Genomic DNA, 27,187 nt, shown 5'->3' with positions numbered 1-27,187 from the left:
CGCAAACTTGGCCACTTCACTGCTCACTCCCAACTCTAAATCATTTATGAACAAGTTAAAGAGCATGGGACCCAGTACTGAGCCCTGAGGCACCCCACTGCTTACCGTCCTCCACTGCGAAGACTGCCCATTTATACTCACTCTCTGCTTCCTATTACTCAGCGAGTTTTTGATCCACAAGAGGACCTGTCCTTTTACTCCATGACTCTCAAGCTTTCTAAGGAGCCTTTGATCAAAAGCTTTCTGGAAGTCAAGGTAAACAATATCTATCGGGTCTCCTTTGTCCACATGTTTGTTCACCTCCTCAAAGAAATGTAACAGGTTAGTGAGGCAAGATCTTCCCTTACAGAACCCATGCTGAGTCTTCCTCAATTTATAACCCACACCATTTTAGCCAGCTCATGGGACACATCAGGGGTCATTTTGTAGAAAGATAGGTGGTGGAGCTCATCCAGAGATTGTTATGCAGCTGCACCTACTATTCAATGGGCAAGGTGGGAAGAAGGAACCCTCAGAAAGGTTCAGGAGCTGTGCTCCTTTAGGCTCCTGCTGAATTTAAGGCCTGGGACACATTTAGCTTTTAATTTTTCAAATATTCCAGTAAGTTTCAAAGTTTCTACTCTAAACCCAATCCTGTCCTAGTGAAACCATTGCCCACAGTGTATTTTTTAAAATATTTTAGATTATTCTACAAATCTTGGGTTTTATGAGATTTGTAGAAAGGTCTGTCTAGTTTGTCCATGGCCCAATATCCAGCTCTAAGCATCCACAGATGGGGCCATGCTGACAATTATATATCTTGATGGGACATTGATATTTGAGACCTAGGCATTCCTGAGTCTCTTACATTATCTTTAGCTGCAAAAATTATTCCTTAGGATAAAGATTCAAATTGATTTTTCACCTTCACTCTAGTCCCAGAATGACAGGAGTACACACAAATGAGGGGAGTACTCACACAATGCCAAAAGTTCCATTAGTTGTTATGTTGGTGATAACTGGGGCAGTGGGGAAACAGGCTGAAAACAAATGGCCAGCTCAGGGCGGCACCAAGCCGCCCCATAAACCAACCAGAAAAGGAGTGGATGGGAGTCTCTGGACAGCATGCAGCCCACCCTCAGAACAGGGATGGGCTGCGTGCACTCTGGAGGAGCTTCCAGAGCACTTGTGCACCTCTCAGCCGCTCCCTGGGTGCTTCCCAGCCATCCAGATAGCCGAGGAAGTGCTTTAGAGCTGCTTCAGAATATAGTGGTGCTTTTCTGTAGCAACTCCAATCTGGCCCCAGATGGGCTGTGTGTGGGATGGAGACAGCAGGCAGATGTGCAAATCTAGGCTTTTTTTTTATCTGCCTGCTTCCTACCCTTGAGGTGGCTCAAATAGTCTATCTGTTATCACCCATATCGTGTCAAATTTGTGAGCTCTGCAGTTCACAGAATGGATGCCCTACTGAATTTTTCCATTACCTACCTTCCTTCCTTCCCGCTAATTAGCACCTTTTTTCCTAGTAAAACTGCATGTTGTTTTCCATGGTGTCGTAAACCATCTGTAGATGTTTTCTGAATGTTGTGCTTGAATACGCCACTGAATTCACTGAATTTTTTGGGGGGAAAACATTTAGAAACAGAAAGGAATAGCAAAAAAAATGTACTGTAGTCCTTTCATACAATTTTGTGTATGTAGCATGCATGCACACATAGACTTATTAGCTCACAGATTACAAATGTAGTTTAGCCATTTCACAAGTCAATTCAGATATTCATTTCTATTCATATATCTTCAAATGTGATTTAATTGATGAGAATAGCCAAGTTAATTTTGACTTAAGTACAACTGGATGCTTTAATTAAGGTTGCATTTAAGATCGATTAGTTCATTGATTACTTAGTTGATAGAACTCATTAAGCTTTAATTTTGTTTAAATAACACACACTATATCTTGTAAAAATCATCTATCAAATATAATTAATAGTGCATTTTTAAAATAAATATATTAATGATTTTTAACAAACAAACAAATTCATATAAATGTTTTGAATTAATGAATCACCATGGACCTTTAGAATCTGGCTAGTGATTTTCTTTAAATGGCAAAGAAATCTGGATTTACATTAAGAAGACCATAGATTTATAGCCCAGCTTTCTCTCTGAATCAGAGTCTCAGAGTGGCTTACAATCGTCTTTATCTTCTTCCCCCACAATAAACATCCTGTGAGGTGGGTGGGTCTGAGAGAACTCTCCCAGAAGCTGCCCTTTCAAGGACAGCTCTGCGAGATCTATGGCTGACCCAAGGTCATTCCAGCCGCTGCAAGTGGAGGAGTGGCGAATTAAACCCAGTTCTCACAGATAAGAGTCTGAACACTTAACCACTACACCAAACTGGCTCTCACCAAATGGACACACACCCTCCCATGTAGCAGTTAACATTTGAAAAAGCATTTGTACTCTGTCTACTGAAAAAGTGAAAAAATTAAGTCTGGATTCAACCCTAAGAAACTCTACCTGTCTTTATTTTATTTAAATATTTATTTTATTTAAATAAATGTTTTTTGCAACAGGACACAAAAAGTCTAGCCATCCTATTTGAAAAGTATATTTTTCCAAGACCAGGATACGTGTGATCAGCTCAGTTGTCTCTCTAAATATTCCAAAAGAAAGGGCAGGATATACCTAGGAATATTAATTTTGGATATCAAGGAAAAAGTTATACTGTGCAACAAAAGCTGCAGTTCTTCAAAAACTGATTTCAAACAACAGCATTCCTTCCTACAGCACTTTTCCTAAGGGTTCAAAGTGCTTCACAGACTTTATCTCACTAATCCTTAAAACAACACTATATGGTGAATCTGTTTAATATTGCAGACTGGGGCTGCAAGATAGCGGCTTGCCTAAGGCCATCCAGTGGATTCATAGCTGAATTGAGATTCTCAGTGGGGATTTCTTAGTTCATAACTTAGGGCTCTTTGTCTCTATGCAACAGCAGCTCCTACTAAATAGGTAATACTGATTCCATTACAATCTACAAAGGATACTGAGGCTAAAATCCTTATAGTACCATCTTAAGCAGAGTCAATTTCAATGGATTTAGAAGGGTATAATTCTACTTAGTATAGCAGTAAGCATATTACCAGGGAGTAAGTCCCACCAAATTCAAGGGGACCTATGTTTGAGTAGATGTATTTAGGGATTGCACTGCACAAGAAACCTAAACTATTCCAGAGATTATTACTAGCACTCTTCAACAGGATTGTAAGGAATGGAAATAAAAGGTTTTTTTTTTTAAAGAATCAGCCAGTACAGTGATGAAAATTTGAAAAAAAAAAACCCAGAAAAAAGGGTTAGACTCAATTTTATAGCCACAATTTTTATCTTACGTAATAACCCACCCTTCCGCCAAGGAATTCAGAACCAAATGCATAGTTCTCCTCTCTTCCATTTTATCTTCACAACAACCCAGTGAGGTAGGTTAGACTGAGAGTGAAACAGATGGATCAAATTATGTTATTCAAGTGGAACTGATGTCTCCCATTACAAAGACCCTGAAAAAAGTACCTCCAAAAGTGTAGAAAAAATGAAGGAAAGGAATAAAGATTATATTCAAAGACAAAATGATGAGTAATGAGAAAAAGAAGCATTGGTCATTAGGAAAATGAGAACAGCTTGAAGCTTTTAATTAGCAAGCGTACTTGAACATGTAAATTCCAGAGCAACTCTGCCCTTGCCCATCAGAAAGTGAGCGAGTTATTTTAGAAGTGCTTTCTCATCAATATATTTCTGATTAGCTAGACTTTTTAATGTGGACACCTAGGGAAGAAACTCCTGCAGAAAAATCTGGCAGCTTTGTGAGTTCACCAAGTATACCAGAACATTCCTTCCAGAGCCTGAATGCAGTTTCCTATACAGACCTTCCATTTTTTTAATACTGATCCTTAATTTTTTTTTTTTAGCAGACATTCATTTGAAGCTAATTTTAATAGTCTATCATGCAATAAAGATATGAATAAGGGGTCTTTCTGAAGAGAGATTTTGGCTTTGATGTCATGTGCCTGGAGACATACCAGAAATTAATTATAAGACTTTAATAACTATGCTTAATATCTATTGCATATATAGGATTATACTGAAAAATTACTTTATTATCTCACTATTTTAAAACAGAAATATATTTCTCTAATTTTCTAAAAATATTAAAAGAATTGATAGCATTTTCCCTCAATAGATACATGGTAAACAATTCCTTTAATGATCAAAATTGGGGAAAGTGTTTTTCCTCCAATCCTAATTTTCTTCTAAAGCTAACCCCACCACCACCTACCCAAGAGCTGTTTGCATCCATAGACCTTAAAAGTTTATAGCATCTTGAATTGTGCTTCTTCATGTCCACATCCATACCATGGTCAAAAGAGTACTCTCCAGGAACTGTTAGGGATTTGACTTGACCAATTTCCCCTCACCTGTCCATTCTCCTTGTCTCCTTTACCTAAACTCAACTATCTTCAACATTCTATGGTTCTCAGAGCATGCTCAGTGCTTATCAGACTGTTTGGAATCTTTGCTCCCCTTCCTTTTATTTCACAATACTTTTCTGAATAACTCAGGAGTTCCCTAAGTATGCAGAAATATCTGTCTCATCTGTGGGTGGTCCTGTTTTGATGACCTATTAATAAGCATTTGACAATCAACTTTGCATATATAGGGAGCAAATGAGGGAAGGGACTGAGAAACATACATAAACCACCAAAAGTCCATCTCCAAACTTCTATAAACTATCAGGGGCTTGAGCAGCCCATCCCAGTCTATTTCTTCTTCTTCTTTTAAACTTTCCTCAGCTTTTCTTAACATTTTGTACCTTCAGGAATAGGTTCATTTCCAAGCTCTGGGAAGGAGAATATATTGTTTTTCTTTTTTGTTAGCTTACAAAGTCATACATTTCTGAGTTTTTGGGGAGGGGGATCCCAAAATATGTAGAAACTCTTATCCTGTCAAGAGGCATTAATTGATAAGAAAAAAAGTTTGATGGTGAAATTCAATCATAAACTACATCTTAATAGGATAATTCAGTCATAAACTATATCTTAATAGGATAATACTATCACTACATCCCTAATATAAAATGAAACCACTATGTATGGCCGTGAAGTATGACCCATCTCAAAACATTTATGTGATATAAAAAGAATTCACTGTGTATTCTACCTCATGTTCCTTCAAGCAGGGGATAGCACACCCCTCTAGATCCCTCTCTAGATTGCGAAATGCTTGGATATTTTGGGGGGTGGAGCCTGAAGAGGGTGGGATTTAGGGAGGAGACGGACTTCAATAGCATCTAATGCCGTACAGTCCACATTCCAAAGCAGCCATTTTCTCCAGGTGAACTGATCTCTGTTGCCTGATCAGTTCTCTGATCGGTTGTAATAAGATTTATTTTCATTCTTATTTTCTTGGTATTACAACTGATCTCCAGGCAACAGATATCAGTTCATTTGGAAAAGAATGGCTACTTTGGAAGGTGGACACTATAGGCATTAGATGCCACTGAAGTCCCTCCCCTCCCAAAATCTCCATGTATTTCCCAACTCAGAGATGGCAACCCTAATCATATCCTCTGTTCCAAGGAACCAAGAGTAGCATACACAGTGGATTTGTTTTATCGTCATGTAAGTATTTTGAGATGGGTCATACTTCAAGGCCAACACAGTGTTATGACTAGCGGAATCAGAACCCAGTTCATCTCATTTCAAGCCCAGTGTTTTAACTGTTGAACCATATTGCAGTGACAAGAATTTATAATCTTAATGTAAATAGTTTCAGAGGAAAGCTGTCTTGGTCTGCAGTAGAACAGCAAGATTCAAGCCCAATAGTACTTTGAAGACCAACAAGATTTTCAGGGTATAAGCTTTTGAGAGTCTGATGAAAGGAGCTTTCACTCATGAAAGCTTATACCCCCAATATTTTGTTGGCTATTAGTCCTGAATCTCAATGTAAATAATCACACAGAAACCTATGCTATGTGATTAGCTCTTTGCAGTGGAATGCCATTTCTAAACAAGACCAGTTCATGCAAAGTTTAAAAGGCAGTTTAAAAGGCAGTGAGCAGCAAGATACGACAGGAGGGTGATCGCCTGGAAACTTGCCAAGTCAGTTGCCCATGGGCTTCCATTTTCAGTGGTCGAGAATCCTGGGGTGCTAGGGTTGTTCGAGTACATTGTACCCTAGTACAAAGTTCCTGCTAGAACCACCATTAGCGCGACCATTGTGCCATCTGTTTTCAGGGCGACCAGATCTGTGGTGAAGGAACATTTGTCCCATGCTGTCATGGGGACTGTTCATTTCACCTCAGATATCTGGAGCTCCCAACATGTGTTTGAAGGGTATCTCTCCCTGACTGCGCATTGGTGGCAACCCAGTGAGCTGCAGGGTGGGGGTGGCAGTAGCGGCAGGCAGGGTCAGGGCCGCCAGGCCAGCTATCGCTGGGCCTTGCTGCATGCTGAAGCAGTCGACATGCTGCACACGGCGGACACTCTCAGAGCCATCCTCTCATGGCAGTTAGAAGGCTGAATAGGCAGCAGGGACGTCGCCACGGGCTTCATGGTGACTGACGGTGGCTCCAACATCAAGGTGGCTGTCCAGCATCAGGGCCTAAAACGCCTTCCTTGTGTGGCCCACCTTCTCCACCTCATGATTAAGACAAAAAGCCAGAATCATCGGTATCTAGACGTGACCCATGAGTACCAACTTCTGCTCCAGAAGTGTCTGCACATCATGGGTCACCTCTCACACAGCAATACGGACTCACATCTGCTGTGTGAGAAAACAGGGCACCACCTTATGAGTGATGTCAGCACACGCTGGAACTCCACCTGTGCCATGCTGGAGCAGAGAGCAGCCCTGGATGCCTTTGTCTCTGAGACAAGGGTCTTTCAGGATGAGAACTGTCTCACCCAAGAGGATTGGATGATCATTTCTCAAACTGTGGAGATTCTTGGGCCCTTCAAGACCCACACAGAAACGCTCTCATCTGACACGGCGAGCATTGCACTGGTCGTCCCCATGGTCCACATGGCCCATGAGGACCTGGCCTCATTTCTAGTGCCAGCTCAAGGCCGTGCAGACATTCTTCCAGCGGTGCGCACCCTGGTTGTTAGGCTGCAGGAAGGGCTTGAGGCCCGCTTTCAGACTTTCACCCAGGATAAGGTCTACATGATGACGACCATGTTAGACCCGCGCCTTAAGGGTACGATTGCCGAGCGGGCCAACGAGCTCGATCGCTGGCGAGACAAGCTCTCCCAGAAGGTCGAGCGCTGCAGAGTCAGGGCAGGCCCAGTGCCGGTAGCTGAGGAGGAGTGGGGTGGAAGCAGTTCATCTGCCACTTCCACTGCTGTTCATCTCCAACCTCTCCGGCTAGGCAGTGATTCCCACCAGACTCATACCAAGAAGAGTGCTGAGATGACACTCATTGGGCGACTCGTTGGCCCCTCTGGGAGTGGTAGGCCCCTGTGAGCGGAGATGGATGTTGCGATGGTGAGGGACTATCTTTTGGAGCCCAACAAGTCGCAGGAAATGTGTCCTTTGGACTACTGGGTCACAAAGGAGGGGATCTGGCTGGCCCTCTCCTCCGTGGCCAAGGCGTTCCTCTCATGCCCACCGACAAGCGTGCAGAGCGAGTGCATCTTTTCACATATAGGCGACATTGTCTGCCCACATTGCAATCACCTGCAACCCTGGACAGTTGAACAGTTGGTCCTCTTGAAGGTCGACTTGCCTCTGTTCGGCTCCCCGAATGTAGACTTTGAGAGTGAATGAAGTGAGCACCTACTTGTGTCTGCATTCTCTCTTGGCCCACGCTTGGAAGGTGGTTGTAAAACGCTCTCCCACTAAACTTAGACTGGAGTCCAAAGACAGCCCAAAAACTCACAAATTGATTGGCAGTGCACCCCCCACACCCCTCATCCACCCCCAAACCAAAAGTGAATGCTGATTTAAAATCTGCAAAGCAATCCAAATTTTCCTAGTCCCCATCCACACATGCCTAATAATACTGGAAGGGCCATTGCAGCCCCCAAGTGTAACTGATAGCACCCACAGGCCAAGCCAGGATAACCCAGATTTTTTTTCCAGGTTGAAGTTGAATCCAGCGAAGACAGAGGTCCTTTGCCTGAGCCATGGCAGCCTGGGAAGGGAAATCCCCCTACCAGTTTTTGATGGTGCACCATTGGAAACAGCGCGCAAGGTCAAGAACTTGGAGGTGCTACTGGAACCTTCCTTGTCTTTGGAGGCCCAGATAGAAGCCACTGCTAAATCTGCCTTTTTTCATCTAAGGCGGGTGAGATAGTTGGCTCCCTTCCTGGAGCGTGATGACCTGGCAACAGTGATCCACGCAACTGTCACCTCAAGGTTAGACTACTGTAATGCCCTCTACATGGGGCTGCCCCTGTGCTGAACTCAGAAACTGCAGCTAGTGCAGAACGCGGCAGCCAGACTGTTATTGGGACGCCCTAAGTGGGAGCACATACAGCCGAGGCTACGGGAACTGCACTGGCTGCCAATTGTGTACCAGATTCGTTACAAGGTGCTGGTTATTACCTTTAAAGCCCTATATGGCTGAGGACCCGCCTACCTTAGGGACCGTCTCTCCTCATATGTTCCCCAGAGGTTACTGAGATCTGGCTCGCAAAATCTATTGACAATCCCTGGGCCGAAGGAGGCCAAACTGAAAGTTATGAGAGAAAGGGCCTTTTTGATCACAGCTCCCCACTGGTGGAACCAATTACCAGAAGAGATGCAGGCCTTGTGGAGCCTTAACCAGTTCCGCAGGGCCTGCAAGACTACCCTCTTTCAGCTGACTTTTCTTATTGTACTGTCGTCACGTAAAATTGTGTCAAGATGAGTAACATCGAGATTATAGCACTGAATTAATCTGTTGGTTTTAAATTTGATAGTTTTAATTAGATGGTTTTAATGTAATAGTACATTTTAATTGAGTAATATAATTGCTATGTAATTAGTGTATTTTTATTATTGTAATGTCTGCATTTTATGCCATGTAAGCCGTCCTGAGCCTGCTTTGGCAGGGATGTCAGAATATAAATAATAATAATTATTAAAAATAATAATTATTATTATTTTCAGGGGCAGAAGGAAGAAAGAGGGAGGTGCCAGTGATGATGACTGGCAGCCAGCAGCCATACCAATCCTGAGGTCCCTCTAATGCGACAGTGATAGCTGGTGTGTTGCTGGTGTGTTGCTGAGAGAGAAAAAATGGTTCCCTTCCTTGCATACAATCTGAGACCTTCCCAGTGATCTTCCTTATTTGGGGTGCAACTCTGGCTCGCCTCCTCGTGGTGCACCCTGGGTAATACAAAAGAGCCTGGATGAGCCAACCATCCATCACTCAAGGTAAGTCTAAATGCTTCTTGCTTTGTGTCAGATACAGAATGATGTGGAGCTAGGTGTGGTCCACCACTTCTCTTGTTTGAGAGTTGTGTTGTTTGGTGCAGGGCTGGAGAACTGGCATCTGTAGATTGTGTGTTCTGTGGCAGTGAAGCTGGCATCTGGGTGAGAGATCCAGAACCAGCATGTTTGTTGTGCTTGGCCAGCTCTCCCTGCATTGTTTGGGGCAGGGCTGGAGAGCTGGCATCTGTAGATTGTGTGTTCTGTGGCAGGGAAGCTGGCATCTGGGTGAGAGACCCAGAATCAGCATGCTTGTTGTGCTTGGCCAGCTCTCTCCGTGTTGTTTGGGGCAGGGCTGGAGAGCTGGCATCTGGGTTTGCTGCAGCCAGGTTGTGTTTTGTGTGGCAGTGACGTTGGCAACTGGGTTTATATTGGTTTGTGGCAGTGACGTTGTGACAGTGACGTTGGCAACTGGATTTATATTGGTTCCAGGCCAGCAGGGTTCGTATAGTAGATAGATGGATGTAGTGCATTTGGGTCCTATAGAGATTCTCTGGTGTGAAGTTAGGTTTGGCTTTGGGTGCCCCAGGAATTGGACCCCCTGGTCCAATTTTTTTTTGCCTTGTGTGTTTTGTGTGGGACAGTGCCCTGAAGCTGCACAGCAGTTTGGGGGGTTCTCCTCAAAACCCCCTGCTCCCCAGACCCACTTTTCCCACGATAATTACAGTGGGGGAAGTGGCTCTAATTGTTTTTTTCTCACAATTGGGAACAGTATTCCTTTTGGGGTGCCGACAGATGGGTGCAGTCTTTTTGAGCCAGGGGGGTTGCATGCGGGGGAGTTCCCTGAAGCTGCCCTGCAGTTTTGGGGCCTCTCCCTCAAACCCCCCTCTGGCCTGAGCCACTTTCCCCATAGCAATTATAGTGTAGGAAGTGGCTAATTGGGCTTTCTCCAGCATTGGTGGCAATGGGCCTTTTGGGGAGCCCAAAGAAAGGGACTTGGGGGTTTTATAGGGGAGAATCCCCTGCAGGTTCCCTGCAGTTTTGGGGGCTTTCCCTCAAACCCCCTGCCCCCCAGTAGCCTCTAATTATGCCCTATGTTGCCATTGATTTCAATGGCCCATAGGGTATAATTGGGCCATATATTTGGAAATAGCCATATATCTCCTGCATATATGGCTATTCCGAGTACCGGTATTCGGAAATATATGGTATTCCGAATATTTTGGCCCCGTATATTTCCAAATCTGTTTTTTTTCCGATTTTTTTTTTTTTTTGCACACCCTTACTGTAAGCTCCAGGAGGATTAGCTACATCAGGTGTCTGTGGCCTAATATGCTAAATAGTTCCTACTACAAAAAAAGTCCTAGTAACAAGTGATGGTATGGAAATGCTGTCCATACATTGCATTGTGTACTGAATTTGCTAGGAAAGGCAGTTGTTCTACTATATGCCTCTTTGTTATTTAAAAAAACCAACCTGCAACTAGTCCATTACTTTCTGGAAGTTTAAAACAAAAGGTACAGGGGGTGAATAAAATAGGGTGAGGAAAAGGAAAGGCAATTCAGAAGTCAAGAACAAATTAGTTTAGTGCTAAATATTGCTGTTTCTTCCTGCCTAGCTACTGGAACTGACTTAGAAACAATTATGCTGCACCTCACTAAAACTAAAGGATTTATCAATCTAAGGCCATGTGGTTTCAACATCTGACAGCATCCAAAAACCACTGATTTTCTTCTCTACATAAAGACTCCTATTCGTAGTCCTGAATCTGTCCCATCCTATTGGTAGAATATTTTATACAGTGAACATAAAAGAGGAAGATAGATGTATCTGAGCTGAACTTTAGGGAAGGGATGAGTTTATAGAGGGTATGGATTGCTGGGTTGCTTCCAGTTTGGGGGCCTTTGCCAACATGTTATCCAGAAAGCCCCCTCCTAGGGGGGTGCATTTGGTTCGGCCGAACTGAATCAACCGCCGAATCACCCCTGATTTGGCTGTATACGAAATCGCATACAGCTGAATCCAATTGGGGCCCATTATGTGGGAGCCAAGTATGGGTCCCCGTATACTTCCATATAGATATTCGGAAGTATACAGAAATCCATGGAAAAGGCGGGAAAGGGGCTTCTGCAGCCTCTGGGGAGCTGCTTGCCTCCTTTTCCACCTTTGGTAGCTTTTTTCCACCTCTCCCATAGCCTCCCTGGGATCAGGGAGGGGGGAGGGGGAAGAGGAGCCCCAGCAGCCAATCCAAAGCATGCATTTACAAAATGCATTGCAAATGCATGCTTTGCAAGGCTGTTATGTAGGTGATCCCCCAGCCATCAGCAACATTGTTGTTCTTTTGATCTTTTGCTTACTTGGGTATCCAAGTAAGCACTGTTGTCTGGCCAATCACAGAGCAGTGCTATTTTTTTAAACTGCTCTCTGTAGGGCCAGAGAACCTTTTTAAGGAGTCTGCCTGGCTGGACTCCTCCATTGCTGCTGTGTTGGTGTGTGAGAGATATTGTGCTGTGCTGGCCCTTGGCCTCAGCTGTTGCTGCTCTCTCTCAGCCTTACCAGACTTGCCTGGAGTAGAGAAGACGTCTAAGGTAAGACAGTCTTGGAGTTTTTGTTTTTATTTTAGTTGGTAAAAGGACTTTTTAAGACTCAGAGTCCCTTTACTTATCCAGATTTGGGTGGTGGGTAGCTTATTTGGGGTTAGGGGGTTCTGCTGGGGGAGGGGGCCTGGGGTGGGGGGGTTGCCAATTTGCCCATATCTTACTTTTGTGAGAGGACTTTTAAAAGTGCAATGTTTTTACTTTTCCTGATTTGAGTGGCTTGGATTTCTTGGGGTTAGGATGAAGATATTTTTTTTGGGGGGGGGGAGGGGTTGGTAAAGTTCCTGTATTGTTAAAAGTTAAGTTTTTTACTGTTTTAAAAGGATTCTGTGTTTGATTTGTTGCTGCTGTGTTGTGCTGCTGTTGTTCCTTTTCTCTTCTGGTTCTGGTTCTTGGGGGGGCTGTTTGGCCTAATTTTCATTGTTTAAAAGGCCACTTTTTTAACAGTTGAGTTTCTTGGCCTTCTCCTGTTGTCCCTTTTCCTAGTTCTGGTTGGGGGTGGAAGCTGGCACCTGGTTGAGAGACCCAGAACCAGCAGGCTTGTTGTGCTTGGCCAGCTCTCCCCATGTTGTTTGGGGCAGGGCTGGAGAGCTGGCATCTGTAGATTGTGTGTTCTGTGGCAGGGAAGCTGACACCTGGGTGAGAGACCCAGAGCCAGCATGCTTGTTGTGCTTGGCCAGCTCTCCATGCATTCTTTGGGGCTGGGCTGGAGAGCTGGCATCTGGGTTTGCTGCAGCCAGGTCTGCAGAGCAGACCTTGGGCAGATTGTGTTTTGTGTGGCAGGGTTCATAGAGTAGATAGATGTATATAGTGCATTTGGGTCCTATAGAGATTCTCTGGTGTGTAGTTAGGTTTGGCTTTGGGTGCCCCAGGAATTGGACCCCCTGGCCCAATCTTTTTGGAACTTGGGGGGTTTGTAGGGGAGAGTCTTTTTGGAATTTGGGGGGCTCTCCCTCAAACCTCCTCCCCTCCAGGTGGCTTCAAATATACCCTATTTGCCATTGATTTCAATGGCCCATAGGGTATAATGGGGCCGCATATTCAGAAATAGCCGTGCATCTACCGTATATGCAGCTATTCCGACTATGGAATTCAGAAATATACGGGATTCCGTATTCCCCCCCCCCCCCGTATATTTCCGAATCCGTGTACTACCGATTATTTTTTTTTTTGCACATCCCTACCCCCTCCCAGGAATGCTGACATAGCTAGAGAAGGCACCAAGCAAATGGTGGCACATTATTCTAGTCACCACTGCTTGTTACCCACCAGCCTGAGCATAGAAGAGCTGGGAGCAACAACTAACCTTCAGTTACCTGGCCTTTCCCTTAGGTTGATGGCTGCTGCTCTTAGCAGCCATCCCTGAATGTTCAGGCAGGTGCATATTGGAGAGCAGCATGGTATAGCCACATCTGTCTGCCTTCTAAGTACTTGGCAGAGGAAGAAGAAGTAAGAAAAGGAGCTGCCATCTCCATTATGGTAGTATTGTGTGTACCAAGGGACAGAGAGGGGATAGGCATGCCTGATCCTTCCATGGCAGATGACAGGGTGTAATTACTGCTGCAAGGAGTGCAGCTGCTTTCCCAAGGCAGCTGCACATAGACATTTACTCATGATGCTAACCTACTGGATTCTGCAGAAACTCCCATAGTATTATATGGTATTCTAAAGCAACCATATTAACTAGGGTTGCCAGGCTGGGAAGGCCCAGCAGACATACAGCAATGTGTCTACATCACTGTCCATGGGAACCAAAAGTGATATCATGTTAGGGCTGTCAGAGCAACACTCTGGTATTGGACAGAAAACTCTATGGTATATTTGGCTTCTATTACAGAGTTTTTGCCCAAATACCAGAGTGTTGTCCCAACATCCACAACATGATGTCACTTCCAAGTCATGTGGGCAGTGATGTAGACACATTGCTGCACATCAGCTGGGCCTCCTTTTTTTTCGGGGTAAGTTCCCCCTTCTGGCCAGCTTATTGGGAGGCAGTGGGACATCAGAGTGTGGGATCTCTGGCTCCAATAGGAGGTCTGGCAACCCTAGAACAGATTAATTTCCTTGGATTCTTCACTTTAATTTTTAAAAATAACAACTCTGAGCTCAATATGTCATTTCCAGCTTGACTGCAACTCACATTCCTAGCAGAAAGCAAGCTCTTTAAGAAATAGGCAAAATAAGGAGGGAACTGAAGTAGTGATAAAGCATGACCAATTGGGTTCCATGCTGCACATAATGTCTATGAATGAATCAAATAGGACAGATGCCTTGGTTACTTGCCATTACAATAATACACTTCACTGGGAGTATCAGTAGATAGAATAATTTTATTATCTACACATTTGGTATGCTTCCTGTGCCCAAACATTCACAACATGGCATAGGCATTAACCATGAAGAAGCAGTCCCCAAGCTAGAACATCCTTAAAGTCCCAGCACTAATTTATCTACTAGAGACAACTGCCAGAAAATGTAAGGGGTGGAAGAACAGGGGTTTCATGTTTCAGAACCAGATGCCACCTTCAGTAGGTGAAAGATGTTTCCCCATCTAAATCATTAAACGAATAAGAAATACAAGTACTCACTGATTTGATTTGTAGATGAACTATAAAAGGCATTGACTGTAGTTGGACTAGTAAACCACCTGTTGAAATAGAAATATGTTATTCAATCCTGTGAGTTCATCAACCAAAGATAAATAGTAAATTATGTTATAGGAGACCATGATTGAAAATGCTCTGTCCCATATATTAGCCACCCTCACTCCAGCTAATGCAGGGTGTCAGTGGCAGACTCTGAATGGAAAGGCTCATAGGAGTCAATTTTCAGTCTTGAATAATTTATGGTCAATACCAATACTCTGAATTGGGTCTGCAAACAAATGGTCATTTAATGCAACTGGTCCAAATTGGTACTCTTCTATATCAGGCTGCACTAATATTTAGGACCAATTAAAGCAGGGGTGTCAAACTCATTTGTTAGGAGGGCTGGATCTGACACAAATGGGACTTTGTGGGGCCGGGCCATGAGTGTCATAAAATATGTCAGGTAGTGGTGGAGATATAAACTTTATAATGGACACAGACAAACCCAATTAAATATATTTTTTAAAACTTAAAATACAAACATGCTTAAAACTCTTCCAATGGTTTAAGTTGGAAAGGTGGGGGACTAGTGGAATTTGGCAATGCAATTTTTAAAATAAAACATCAAGAAAAAGCACAAGGCTTTGACTCTGTGGAAACAATGAAATGGCATTGTAAACTTCGCCCCATCAATCTACTCAGACTGGCAAAGCCTTTCCAGTATAATATCCTCCTTTGGCCGTGGGTTCCCACATTAGAGTACTCACTAGGTTAGGTCCATTCAGGAGAGATAAGCTGGCTGAAAGCATCAATTCTTGTTTGCAAGGACACAACTCCAGAAAGCATAAATTTCAGCTAGCTATAGGAAAGCTGAAAATGTAACCATCTACTCCATTTGAAACCACTGCAGAGTACAGACAAAGCTGCAAGAAAAATGTAGAATGGATCTTAAATTCTACAGCAGCCAACAAAAAAAGGCAGGAAGAGCCTCAGAGGATGCTTCAAAGGCTCTTTGAAGTCTTAGCCTGGAAGCTTCAAAGAGCTTGGGAGCTGTAAGAGCCTGAGAACTTCAAAGGGTACAGACAGGATGGGGGAGGAGGGGGGAGAAAAGAGCCCCATGGGCCTGATCAAAGCCTTGGGAGGACTGGATTCGGCCCGCGAGCCGGGTGTTTGACGCCCCTGAATTAAAGTTGCTAGAAACACTTCTCTCTCTCTCTCTCTCTCTCTCTCTCTCTCTCTCTCTCGGCTTGGCTTCGCGAACGAAGATTTAAGAAGGATGCAATACTCCACGTCTGCTGCAGGCTCGCTGGTGGCTGACAAGACCAATGCGGCACAGGCAGGTCCGGCCACAGTGGCTGCAGGGAAAAGTCTGATTTGGGGTTGGTGCTGTAGCAGTGCGATTCTTCCTCAATCTCCTTTTGTCCTCAAGACCAACTATGCGTGCATTCTCAAAAGAAGAGACAGCCTGGTGGATGGTGTGCCTCCATGCTTTGCGATCTGAGGCTAGGTCAGACCACTGGTGATGGTTGATGCGACAGGTGCCAAGGGATTTCTTCAAGGAGTCCTTGTACCTCTTCTTTGGTGCCCCTCTATTTCGATGGCCGGTGGAGAGTTCGCCATACAGGGCAATCTTGGGAAGGCGGTGGTTTTCCATCCTAGAAATATGCCCTGCCCAGCGCAGCTGCGTCTTCAACAGCAGTGCCTCGATGCTGGTAACCTCCGCCCGCTTGAGAACTTCAGTGTTGGTCACAAAGTCACTCCAGTGGATGTTGAGGATGGTGCGAAGGCAGCGCTGATGAAAGCGCTCAAGGAGTCGCAGGTGATGACGGTATAAAACCCACGATTCGGAGCCGTAGATGAGGGTTGTCATCACAACCGCTTTGTAAACATTGATCTTTGTGCCTTTTTTCAGATGCTTGTTGCTCCACACTCTTTTGTGCAGTCGGCCAAAGGCACGGTTTGCCTTTGCCAGCCTGTTGTCAATCTCCTTGTCGATCTTAGCATCTGAGGAGATGATGCACCCCAGGTAGCTGAACTGCTGGACTGTCTTCAGAACTGATTCACCCACAGTGATGCAGGGAGGGTGATAATCTTCCTGGGGTGCAGGCTGGTGGAGAACTTCTGTCTTCTTCAGACTAACTTCTAGGCCGAATAGCTTGGCAGCCTCTGCAAAGCAGGACGTCATATGCTGCAGAGCTGATACTTCTAAACACTTATAAAGCAGCAGCTAATGTACAAGAGCCCCGTGGTGCAGAGTGGTAAAGCTGCAGTACTGCAGTCGGAGCCCTCTGCTCACAACCTGAGTTTGATCCCAGCAGAAGCTGGTTCAGGTAGCCGGCTTGAGGTTGACTCAGCCTTCCATTCTTCCAAGGTCGGAAAAATGAGTACCCAGCTTGCTGGGGGGAAAGTGTAGATGACTGAAGAAGGCAATGGCAAACAATCCCATAAAAAGTCTGCCGTGAAAACATTGTGAAAGCAACGTCACCCCAGAGTCGAAAACGACTGGTGCTTGCACAGGAGACTACCTTTTTTTTTTAATGTACAGTGCCACAGAAATTTGGTGTTACTTTATTAAATTACAGGATATATGGCATGTCAATGACAAAGGCCTTATTCCCAACACTTCTTACCACTTTTAGAACACCAGCTTTAATGTATGATGTACTTTTTTACTTGGAGAGATATGCTGAGACATCATATTCAGAGCAAAAGCATCCCCCAAATTTCATCCCAGTGATTCTTAGCTTTACAATAGCATTAAAATACATTAGTTTAACAGTATGCATAATGTTTCTGTTGGCATTTACTAATTTTTTCCTATGTTTATAAATTGGCAATGCATATTCATTAATGAAAATGTTCTCTTTCTTTATGTTCCTATAATAAATAAGAATGCTGAGGATTAATCAATTAAAGCATAGAAAGAACAATATGCATATTTTAAGCACTCAACATTATCTACTGAAAAGTGAACATTCTTCCCATGGAATTTATTTAGGAGAAGCATTACCTCTGCTTTGCCCCCCCCCCTCACCAAAAAGGATTTCTAATAAAATGATATGATGGCAGATATATTTTTGTAAGATAATACAAGCCAGAAGATGACTGACGTCTATACTGAAGAGTCAGGAGAAAACATTTAACAGGGTTGACTGCATTCCAATTTCAGAGTCATTTATGGCAGCAGCGAAATAAACTAATTTGAAATGCAGCAGTGTAGCCACTTATAAAGAGGTGCCCTTATGCAGGACAAACTGAATGACTTTTGCAGTGACCTGCAGGGACACATTTGAGACAATGGACATTTTTATTGGAAATTTAAAATGCCATTGCACATTTCAAGTCTGCACCATGGTCTCAACCTTTGACTTCATGTCTTTATTCATAAATGTGTCAACTATTTCAAAGCTCTTTCTGCCCAAGTCTTAACACTTGAAGTTTTCACCAGATTTAACCAAAAGACATCAAAGCTGTCCATGAAGCTGCTGGAGACACTCAGCTGCAATACTTAATTTGCTAATCAAATAAACATTAAAGTGAGTAGACTGTTTGCTCACAAATGGCAGTTTGATTTTTTTTTCTTCCAATTTTTAGCATTTTCCAGGTTCCATTATTTCCTATGGGGGAGCAGGCTAGAAGGTTGTTTTTCAACCAAATAATGACAACATTGCAGATAAACCAGTGCTGCCTTTCACTAAAGACCCCCCCCCCCCAATTTCAAACCAATTGAACCAAGTGGTCCAATTCTATTGGCCCCAGAACAAGTGTCCCCTTGAGGCAAAAAGGGCCCTGCACTAGCAAAGGAGGGAGGGAAGGAGGAGGAGCCAGCCTCACTTGCAGCTCTGTTGAGCCCTGTGCCTGGTTTACACCAATCAGGGGCTGCCATTACCTGGAAAATCTGAAGAGTCAAGGAAAAACAATATACCTGCTTCTGCTGATGGTTAGCATTAGCACACATACACACACACTCAAAAATGCACCAGTTTTTCAGAAGCAGGGGCTCATAATGCCTAAGAATCCCAGATTTGTGCAACCATTCCAGAAAATCATGGTAACAACACAAAACTGATTTTTGTGTATATTTTTAGCTTGGAATTCCATAATACATATTCCTACCACTGATTGCTGTTCAGGAATAACCAGGTAATTCTTTAAAGGCAGACAATATTGTGTTCCAGCATCAGTTTTCTTGAGCTAGGATTCTCAGATATGATAAGGAACATTCCTATTTAGGTTACTGCCCTCACCTCCCTTACTAAATGTCATGAGACTTACATCATATAAATGCAATTGTGATTGCAGCTTTTCATTTTTTAGAGGAAGAATGTGCCCATTTATCAGAATTTATCTTTCTTGCTAAGAGCTTCCAAGTTGACTTCTCAGTGCATTGATTTTCCATGCTGTTTCTTCTCTGTGATTTTCTATCAGTGAGGAAATCATGAGTTTGCAGGGTTACACTGAGCTGGCCTATTTTAGGTGGAAGAAGCAACAGTGTTGTGATATTTGATGTCTTATACAGTCCATACTGAATTTCAGTACAACATAGGGTCACCAAGTCCCTCTGATTTCCCAGTGGGGACTTTGGGGAGTGGTCCAGCTCAAATGTGATGGCATCAAACAAAAGAGATGGCATCACATTTGCAACTTGGGGGTTGTGCATGTTTGCACTCCAATCCATAACTGGATTTCAGGCACATGCTGCCCTCCGCTTCCCCAAAGCATTTAAAGGATATCTTTAAATGCTTTGGGGGAGAAGTGGGGGGGGAGGTGCATGCATGTAATTCAAACTGCGAAATCATGGCTTGAAGGGCAAATGTGCATGCACACCCCCTTCCCCCCCCAAATAAAAGCATTTAAAAGACACCTTAAAATGTTTTGGGGAAGGGGGAGGGATTGTGCACGAAAGGAGGCTTGCAGTGCAAAGGTGCACACATGGCCCCTTTCTCCCTCAAAGCATTTTAAAGATATCTTGAAATGCTTTGGGGGAGAGGGGGAATTGGCACATTTGCACTCCGAACTGTGAAAGGTGGCTTGGAGCACAACTACACACGACCTCCATCCCCACTTCAAGGAAGACTTGGGGGGAGGGTACTGGTAGTGGGATTTGGGAGTGGAGCTTTCTCTCACCAGCCAGCTGGGCGATGGTGGGTTGGAGCCCCCCAAACTGGAGGAAACCCTGTTGGGACCTGGGAGATGGCATCCCTAGTACAACATCATGTGGAATGTTTCAATAACACTTGTATGGAGATGGATCAAGATGAGTAGTCGTATTAGTCAGTCTGTAGTAGTAGAAAAGAGCAAGAGCCCAGTAGCACCTTAAAGACTAATTTAATTAGTGACATTAAATGAGCTTTTGTGATAGAGTATGCCACTCATTGTGTTAGTCTTTAAGGTGCTACTGAACTCTCGCTCTTTTCTACATAGCACTTTTGTGAGTTAGTACAAGGTGAATTCAGGCTTTTATCCCAATATTAAAGTATTATTGTACACTAGTTTATTGTACTACTAGTAGTAATTTTAGGTACAGAAGTCTTATTTCTGTACCTAAAAAAGTTTCATTATGTCACTGAAGAAGGGACGGGGGGCTACACAATAATACTGCATAATAAAGTTTCAGTTAGGTTGGCCCCATTGATGAAACTAAACCCAACATATACACTCACTACATGAGATGCATATTGGCCTGTATGTAAGTGTATGGAAAACTACTGCACTCAGAATTTCCCACCACATGTACCTGCAAAAAAATATTGTGTGTTATATTTAGAAGTAACATTGGTGTAAGGAATCTCTTATGAGAAGAAACCTTCAAATACCAATATCTGTCAGTGAGTTATGCTGAAGCTTTTGCCAATTCCTGATTTCAAACCAGAGTCAGGTTCACATTTTTCATGCTGGCTTTTTTTATATAAATAGGACTAGAAAACATCCTGGAATAATTTTGCATGGACAGATTTTTAAACATAGACTGCAGACAAATTATGTAAAATTCCTAGTTTGGCACAGCACAAGCAGGTAATATAAAGAGATTTATTTGTTCAGTTCTAATTAGATGGATATATTTTCAGCATTATACTGCAGGAGTCTAAATTAGGCCTTCAAAATATTTTTGAAGGGAAATTCTGCAGCAATAAATTCAAAATTACAGATGGCAGAACATATTCAACAAACAAGAGTGCAGTACACCAGCTAAGTTTCACTTTTGTTCTTGCATGTGTAAGTTTGTAAGATAAATTGGTACCTTTTCAACTAACTTTGTTACACACTGCCAAGTCCTGTAAAACATGTTGCTGGGCAACCTACCTCAATGAGTTTATGGGTATACTGTATGTGTTGCTGGGCAACCTACTTCAATGAGTTTACAGGTTTACTCTTAAGCATCCTGAGTGCAAAGGTTAGAAGATATTCTTCTCATCGTTCCTAGTCAAAAAGAGCAAGAGTCCAGTAGCATCTTAAAGACTAACAAAATTGGTGGCAGGGTGTGAGCTTTCATGAGTCACTACTCACTGTATCTGAAGAAGTGAGAGGTGACTCACAAAAGCTCACACCCTATGAGAAATTTTATTAGTCTTTAAGGTGTTACTGGACTTGCATTTTTCCACTGCTTCAGACAGAGTGACATCTTGGTCTACCTCATAGTTTCCTGTGTGTCTTGCTTCCATGTTGTACAAACAGATAAGAAGTAATGAACACATTCCTGTGTTCATACTCAAGAATAGTCCCAACAGTTCCAATGTAAATAACTCACATCGACGAGAATCAGTCAGATCATGATAATTGCAAAAGGAAGAACTTCTTTCTTTGTTTAATGTTGAAAGTAACTGACAATTCTAATTAAAAAAGAAACAGGGTGGGAGTAGCTTTCTTTATTCCCATATGTGAGACTTTCAGCAGTTGTCACTAGATTGTGAAGCCTGGACTTATTTGCTTATGTTTCATTAACAGTTCCTCTATTAAGGCCCAGCTTCTTTCCCTTACAATTCATGGTGGTTTTGCTAAGGGTTCAAAGCCAACCACTCCAGATGGAATAACTCATGCCAGCTTAACTTGCCAAAGCAGAGAGATACCTTATCCTCATGTTATATGTGCAGTGTTTGCTATATTCCCAGTGCCTGCTGGCCTACAAATATCAGACTCATAAATATGAAGATAGACTGGGGGCAGATGGCATTAAGTAGTTATTGAAGGAGGGGGAAATGAGATAAACTGAATTGCATTCTACTCTCTCATGCTGGGTAAGGGAATAATTCCCTTCATTTTAAAGTATTCCAGTGATGGGAGATGATTCATAGGGGACAGCCCTGAAGTTGTATATTTCAGGGATTACCTACCAATTAATTTCACCTTAGGTGACATTTTCCATCATACTAAGAACCTCTTCAGGGTATATTAGTGCAGCTAATAGCCACTTCCACAAGAATGAAATATCAAGAGTATTTACATGGTTTTTTTTAACTGCTTTAAAAAACTGGTGGTAAACTGAAGATAATGTGTTTTGCTGATCTATAATACAAAAGAATCTCAAAATGATTCCTTCAGGGCTATATCTAACACTTTCAGCATATGGCTGCATAACAATTACAACATTGCTGTTACCTTTGCTAAGATTCCTGAATAAGGTAACAAGTTGCAGAGGCAAAGGCTGAATTCAGAAATTTTTTTATGCAGCAGAGGGTTTTTTTTGGGGGGGGGGGGGTTTGCTCCTGCTAGACACTTCCCTTTCCTTTGCAAGCACTAGCTAGTGTTCATCATCTATTGAGAAGACAGAAGATGCTTCAACACATCCAGCATTCATAATTCATTTGGCAGTGCACTAATGGTGCTTAATGTCTACTGCACAATCCCTTGATGCTCTGCGTGTGATGCACCTGAGAGGTGATCTCCCAGACACTAGCTTTTTTGCACACAATAAGATCTCACTGTTTTGCAGGCAAGATCTAGAATCTTTTCTGATAGAAGGCCAGAGAATTTCATGCCAGTGCCCCAGAAGTTAGACTTCTTAGTAGACTACATACAGAATATTATAGTACTAAAAACACAGGTGTTTTTTGTGTTAAAACAATTTTATTGGTAAAAAATGGTAATAAATCTATTTCTTACATCTTTAATAACTTCTTTTATCTACTCCATATATTACTTTCTACCCACCCCTCTCGCCATTACTTGACCCCCGCCGGTGTTATTTACTTAAAATGCAAATATTTAAAGGTACCCTTAACTATTAAAACAAAAAATTATATTCGTCTTCTTTTTAAAAACTTAATCATTATCAAAAATTGTCCAATGTCCTTTTATTTTCCACTCTTTTTCTACATATCTTCTAAACTTTTTCCACTCCATCTTAAAAACTTCTAAATCATAGTCTCTTAATATTCTTATTAATTTATCCATTTCACTCCATGTCATAACTTTTATAATTCAATCCCATTTCTCTGGTATTTTTTCTTACTTCCACAACTGTGCATATAATGTCCTAGCAGCTGAAAGCAAGTACCAAATTACAGTTCTATCTCCTTTTGGAAATTTTTCCATTTGTAATCCCAAAAGAAAAGTCTCTGCAACTTTCTTGAATTCATATCCCAAGATCTTAGAAATTTCTTGCTGAATCATCTGCCAATACTTTTTTGCTCTTTCACAATCCACCACATATGGTAGAAAGAACCTTCATGTTTTTTACATTTCCAACATCTATCTGGCATCTTATTGTTCATCTTTGTCAATTTTTTAGGAGTCATATACCATCTATACATCATTTTAAAACAGTTCTCTCTAATACTATGACATGTCAAAAGCTTCATAGAATTCTTCCACAAGTATTCCCAAGTTTCCATCTGTATTTCTTTATTTACATTAATTGCCCATTTAATCATTTGAGATTTCACTACTTCATCCCCCGTAGAACATTTTAAAAGTAATTTATATATTTTTGAAATTAATTTTTCATTATCTCCAAGCAGAACTTTTTCCATTTCTGTTTGTTCTTTTCTTATTCCTTCAGTTTTGATATCATTATCCACCAAGCTATTTGTTGCATTTGGAACCAATCATATTTATTATTCAACTCTTCAGCAGTTTTCAATTCTATTTTGCCACTTTGTATTTTTAATAATTGATTATATAACAACCACTTTTCTTCACCTATCTCAGCCATTATTTTTATTTCTTCAGCTGGCACTATCCATAACGGTCTTCTTTCATCTCCATATTTCATATATTTCATCCATGTATTTAGCAAATTATTTCTTATGTAATGGTGAGAGAAAAAACCGTCCATCTTCTTTTTTCCATAATACAAATACGCATGCCAGCCAAATTTATTTCCGTGACCTTCCAGCACTAAGAGTTTTTTGTTTAACAGTGTTATCCATTCTTTTATCCACACTAAACAAACTGCTTCCTGATATAATTTTAAATTCGGTAGTTGAAATCCACCTCTCTCTTTTGCATCTGTCAAAATTTTCATTTTGATCCTTAGTTTCTTCCCAGCCCACACAAATTCTGAAATTTTTCTTCGCCATTTATCAAATTGTTTACTATCTTTCACAATGGGAATAGTTTGAAACAAATACATTATTCTTGGTAGAATATTCATTTTAATTGCAGCTATTCCACCCAGGAGTGACAAATTAAGTTTATTCCATTTTAACATATCTTCATCCATTTTACGCCACAGCTTCTCATAATTATTTTTAAACAAATCAATATTCTTCATTGTTATCTCCACACCCAAATATTTTACCTTGAAAGTGACTTCACAGCCCGTTAGTCTCTACAATTCTTGTTGCTTATTTATTTGCATATTTTTACAAAGAAGTTTGATTTTTCTTATTAATACAAAGTCCCGCCAACTCCCCATATTCTTGTATTTTGGCTAACAACAAAGGTGTGACTTGTATGGGGTTTTCATTTATAAACATTATATCATCTGCAAATGCTCTATATTTGTAAGTAAATCCTTTTATTTTTAATCCTTCTATTTCTTTTTCTTCTTGGATCTGCATCAGTAATATTTCAAGAGTCATTATAAACAACAATTGGCAATTTTCCTTCTTTGTTGTTATTTTTTCCCCAAAAACCTATCCAGTGAGTTCTTAATTGTTCCATTAAAATCTCCCATTATCAAACTTGGTCATAAGTCAGTTCATCAAGTTGTTGTATAATGTCTTTTTAAAAAGCATATTTTGCACCATTAGGTGCATACAGTCCCAATAACAACAGGGGGTTTTTTTGCATTTAATATTATTTCTACTGCTACAAATCTTCCATCTTTATCTTTAAACACTAATTCTGGCTCCAATTCTTGTTTAATATAAAAAATCACTCCCCTTTTCTTCTGTTCAGCCAATGAAAAAAATTCTAACCCCAATTGTTTATTCCATAAAAATTTGTAAGCCTTTTGTTTAATATGCACTTCTTGTAAACAAACTATATTACAATTTTGCTTCTTAATCCAATGAAACATTGCCCTTCTTTTTTGTGGTGAATTTAGTCCATTTACATTCCAAGACAATAATTTGTAATCCATCATGGTGCAAATTCTTTATGTTCTTCATAAAATCTACACAGTTCCTGTGCATTTGTAATTGTGATTCTTTTCCCCTGAAGTTCAAAGCTCAAACCTTCAGGTATTATCTATCTAAACCTCATTTCATTGTCCCGTAATTTTTCTGTCAGTTTTTATATGTTTTTCGATCATTTATCATTTGCCTTGGCAACTCCTTCATAATTCTTACTCTGCTGCCTCCCACTATCAATGTCTTTTCAAAGTTTTTATTCATGATCTTTCCCACCATTTCTTTTGTCATGTATCTTATGACAACATCTCTTGGTAAATTATTTTTCTTGGCATAGAGTGAGTTCACTCTATACATATAGTCATACATATTTTTAGTCTCTTCAGGATCTTCCTCTAAAAATTCTGCAATTATTTTTATTATATATTCTTTCAGGTCACCATCTTCCTTTTCAGGCACTCCTTTCAGACATATCTGAGTCTCCATCAATTTGCAGTCATGGATTGTCACTTTTTCTTGCATTTTCAACAAGGTGGAATCATGTACTTTTATTCTCCCTTCTACCTCCTGCACTTTCTTAGATGTTTCCTCTGTTTCCTTTCTGAGATCTTCCATATCTTTTTAAATCTCTTCTATAATTTCTTTTTTTGATGCAGTTATCATCTCTCTCATGCCTTTCATCATTCTGGCCTCCATTGCCTCTAATTGGCCCTGCATTTTTTCCAATGAAGTAGCCCTTGAATGGGTTTGCTTGTGTTCTGACATTTAAAAACACCAAAAATTTTGATACCACCAATTTCAAATTTAACTATCAGAGTCAAAAGATTAGAGCTTGCTTTTTATAACAAGCCTAATTTCGCCATCCTCAGAGCTTCCCAGGCCAAGATATTAATTTTTAAAATTTTTAAATCCTTCAAAATGGCAGTCGTGACTTTTTGCTTCTCTCTGCAACTTTTCCCCCTTTTTCTTTTAAAGGCTTCTAAAGTCCATTACAAACAATATGTCCAATAGTATTTATCTTCTTGTCATCATCTCAATTAATTCCAACAATTTTTAATGTCCCGAACATTTTAAAAACATTTTAATTTTAACCTCCAAGCAATGGCCGCCGATATTTCTCAATGGTATAGTCCTAGAGTAGGCTTTTCATCCGCTACTTCCTGCTTTACTTGCCACCAAATCTTGTTTTCACTGGTAAAGAGATCTCACGATGCTTGACGTACTTCCTGTGTTGATTGTATATGCTGCAGGTTTGTGACAATGGTGCTCTTTCCACTTTTTAGCACTGTCCTTTAAATTTACAAAGTCCAAATTTCACCTCTTCCTCCCTTCTTCTTCCAAGCTTTCTAGATTTCCATTTCCCACCTTCTGAATTTATTCTGTTTAACTATAAATAGTCCAGGAATGAAAGATAGTAATCTGTACCTTTTCTGCCAATTATCCAGATCCACACCGGTCTTGTGTAACTTTAGATGTTTAGCAAAGTCCAAGAAGGTTAGGATTCTGTCGAGCTTATGTCAAATAGATGACTCTGAGAACTTCTGCAGATGATGAAAATGCAAGTCTTTTCTGGAGACCCCTCAAAGCCTCAGAGGAGCCCCACCCCCCGGGACTCCCTTTTAGCCAAGATAAATCTCCTCAAAGTTTCCTGTGCATATCTTGGACTAATCTCTAACTGAGAAAAGTAGGCAGTAGGCATTAATTTGCCTTCCACTACCCCGAACAGAAGTTCCAGCCTGCTCCCATTATGAGAAGCTCAGCTCGGCATTTTCCTCCCCCGGAAGCCAGTACTAAAAACACAGGTGTTAATCTGCTGAACAGGGAGTTATAGCACAGGAATCAACATTCAATAATCAATGTTCATCTTATGTTGCAATATTCTGCAGCACAAAATAAATGATGGGAGGGTTATGAATAGTTAGCACCTTGTCTCATATCAGAAATGCTCCATTAGAATCAAGTATACATGTGAGTCCTACTCGTATTACTCATTCACAAGACCTACCTCTTCCCTGGTGAAACTACATCGTGTTGGAGACTGGCCAAAGCCTGACTACCATTTGAAAGCATCATATGGTCTTTTTAAGAGGACTGTCTCTCA

The 27,187-nt window shown here is 41.5% G+C and overlaps 1 protein-coding gene across 1 annotated transcript in view; it reads right to left on the bottom strand.

Annotated features, from left to right (window-relative positions):
* PHEX (phosphate regulating endopeptidase X-linked) overlaps positions 1-27,187 on the bottom strand; it is a 198,516-nt gene that overhangs the window by 27,659 nt on the left and 143,670 nt on the right. Inside the window, exon 15 of the mRNA XM_060234072.1 lies at positions 14,573-14,631. Within this exon, the coding sequence (XP_060090055.1) occupies positions 14,573-14,631 (59 nt within the window). The remainder of the gene's footprint in view (positions 1-14,572; positions 14,632-27,187) is intronic.

Source organism: Heteronotia binoei, chromosome 3 (assembly GCF_032191835.1).
Source record: "Heteronotia binoei isolate CCM8104 ecotype False Entrance Well chromosome 3, APGP_CSIRO_Hbin_v1, whole genome shotgun sequence".
NCBI lineage: Eukaryota > Metazoa > Chordata > Lepidosauria > Squamata > Gekkonidae > Heteronotia > Heteronotia binoei.
Note: the sequence above shows the minus strand (reverse complement) of the source record. Positions and strands in the feature narration are given on the sequence as shown.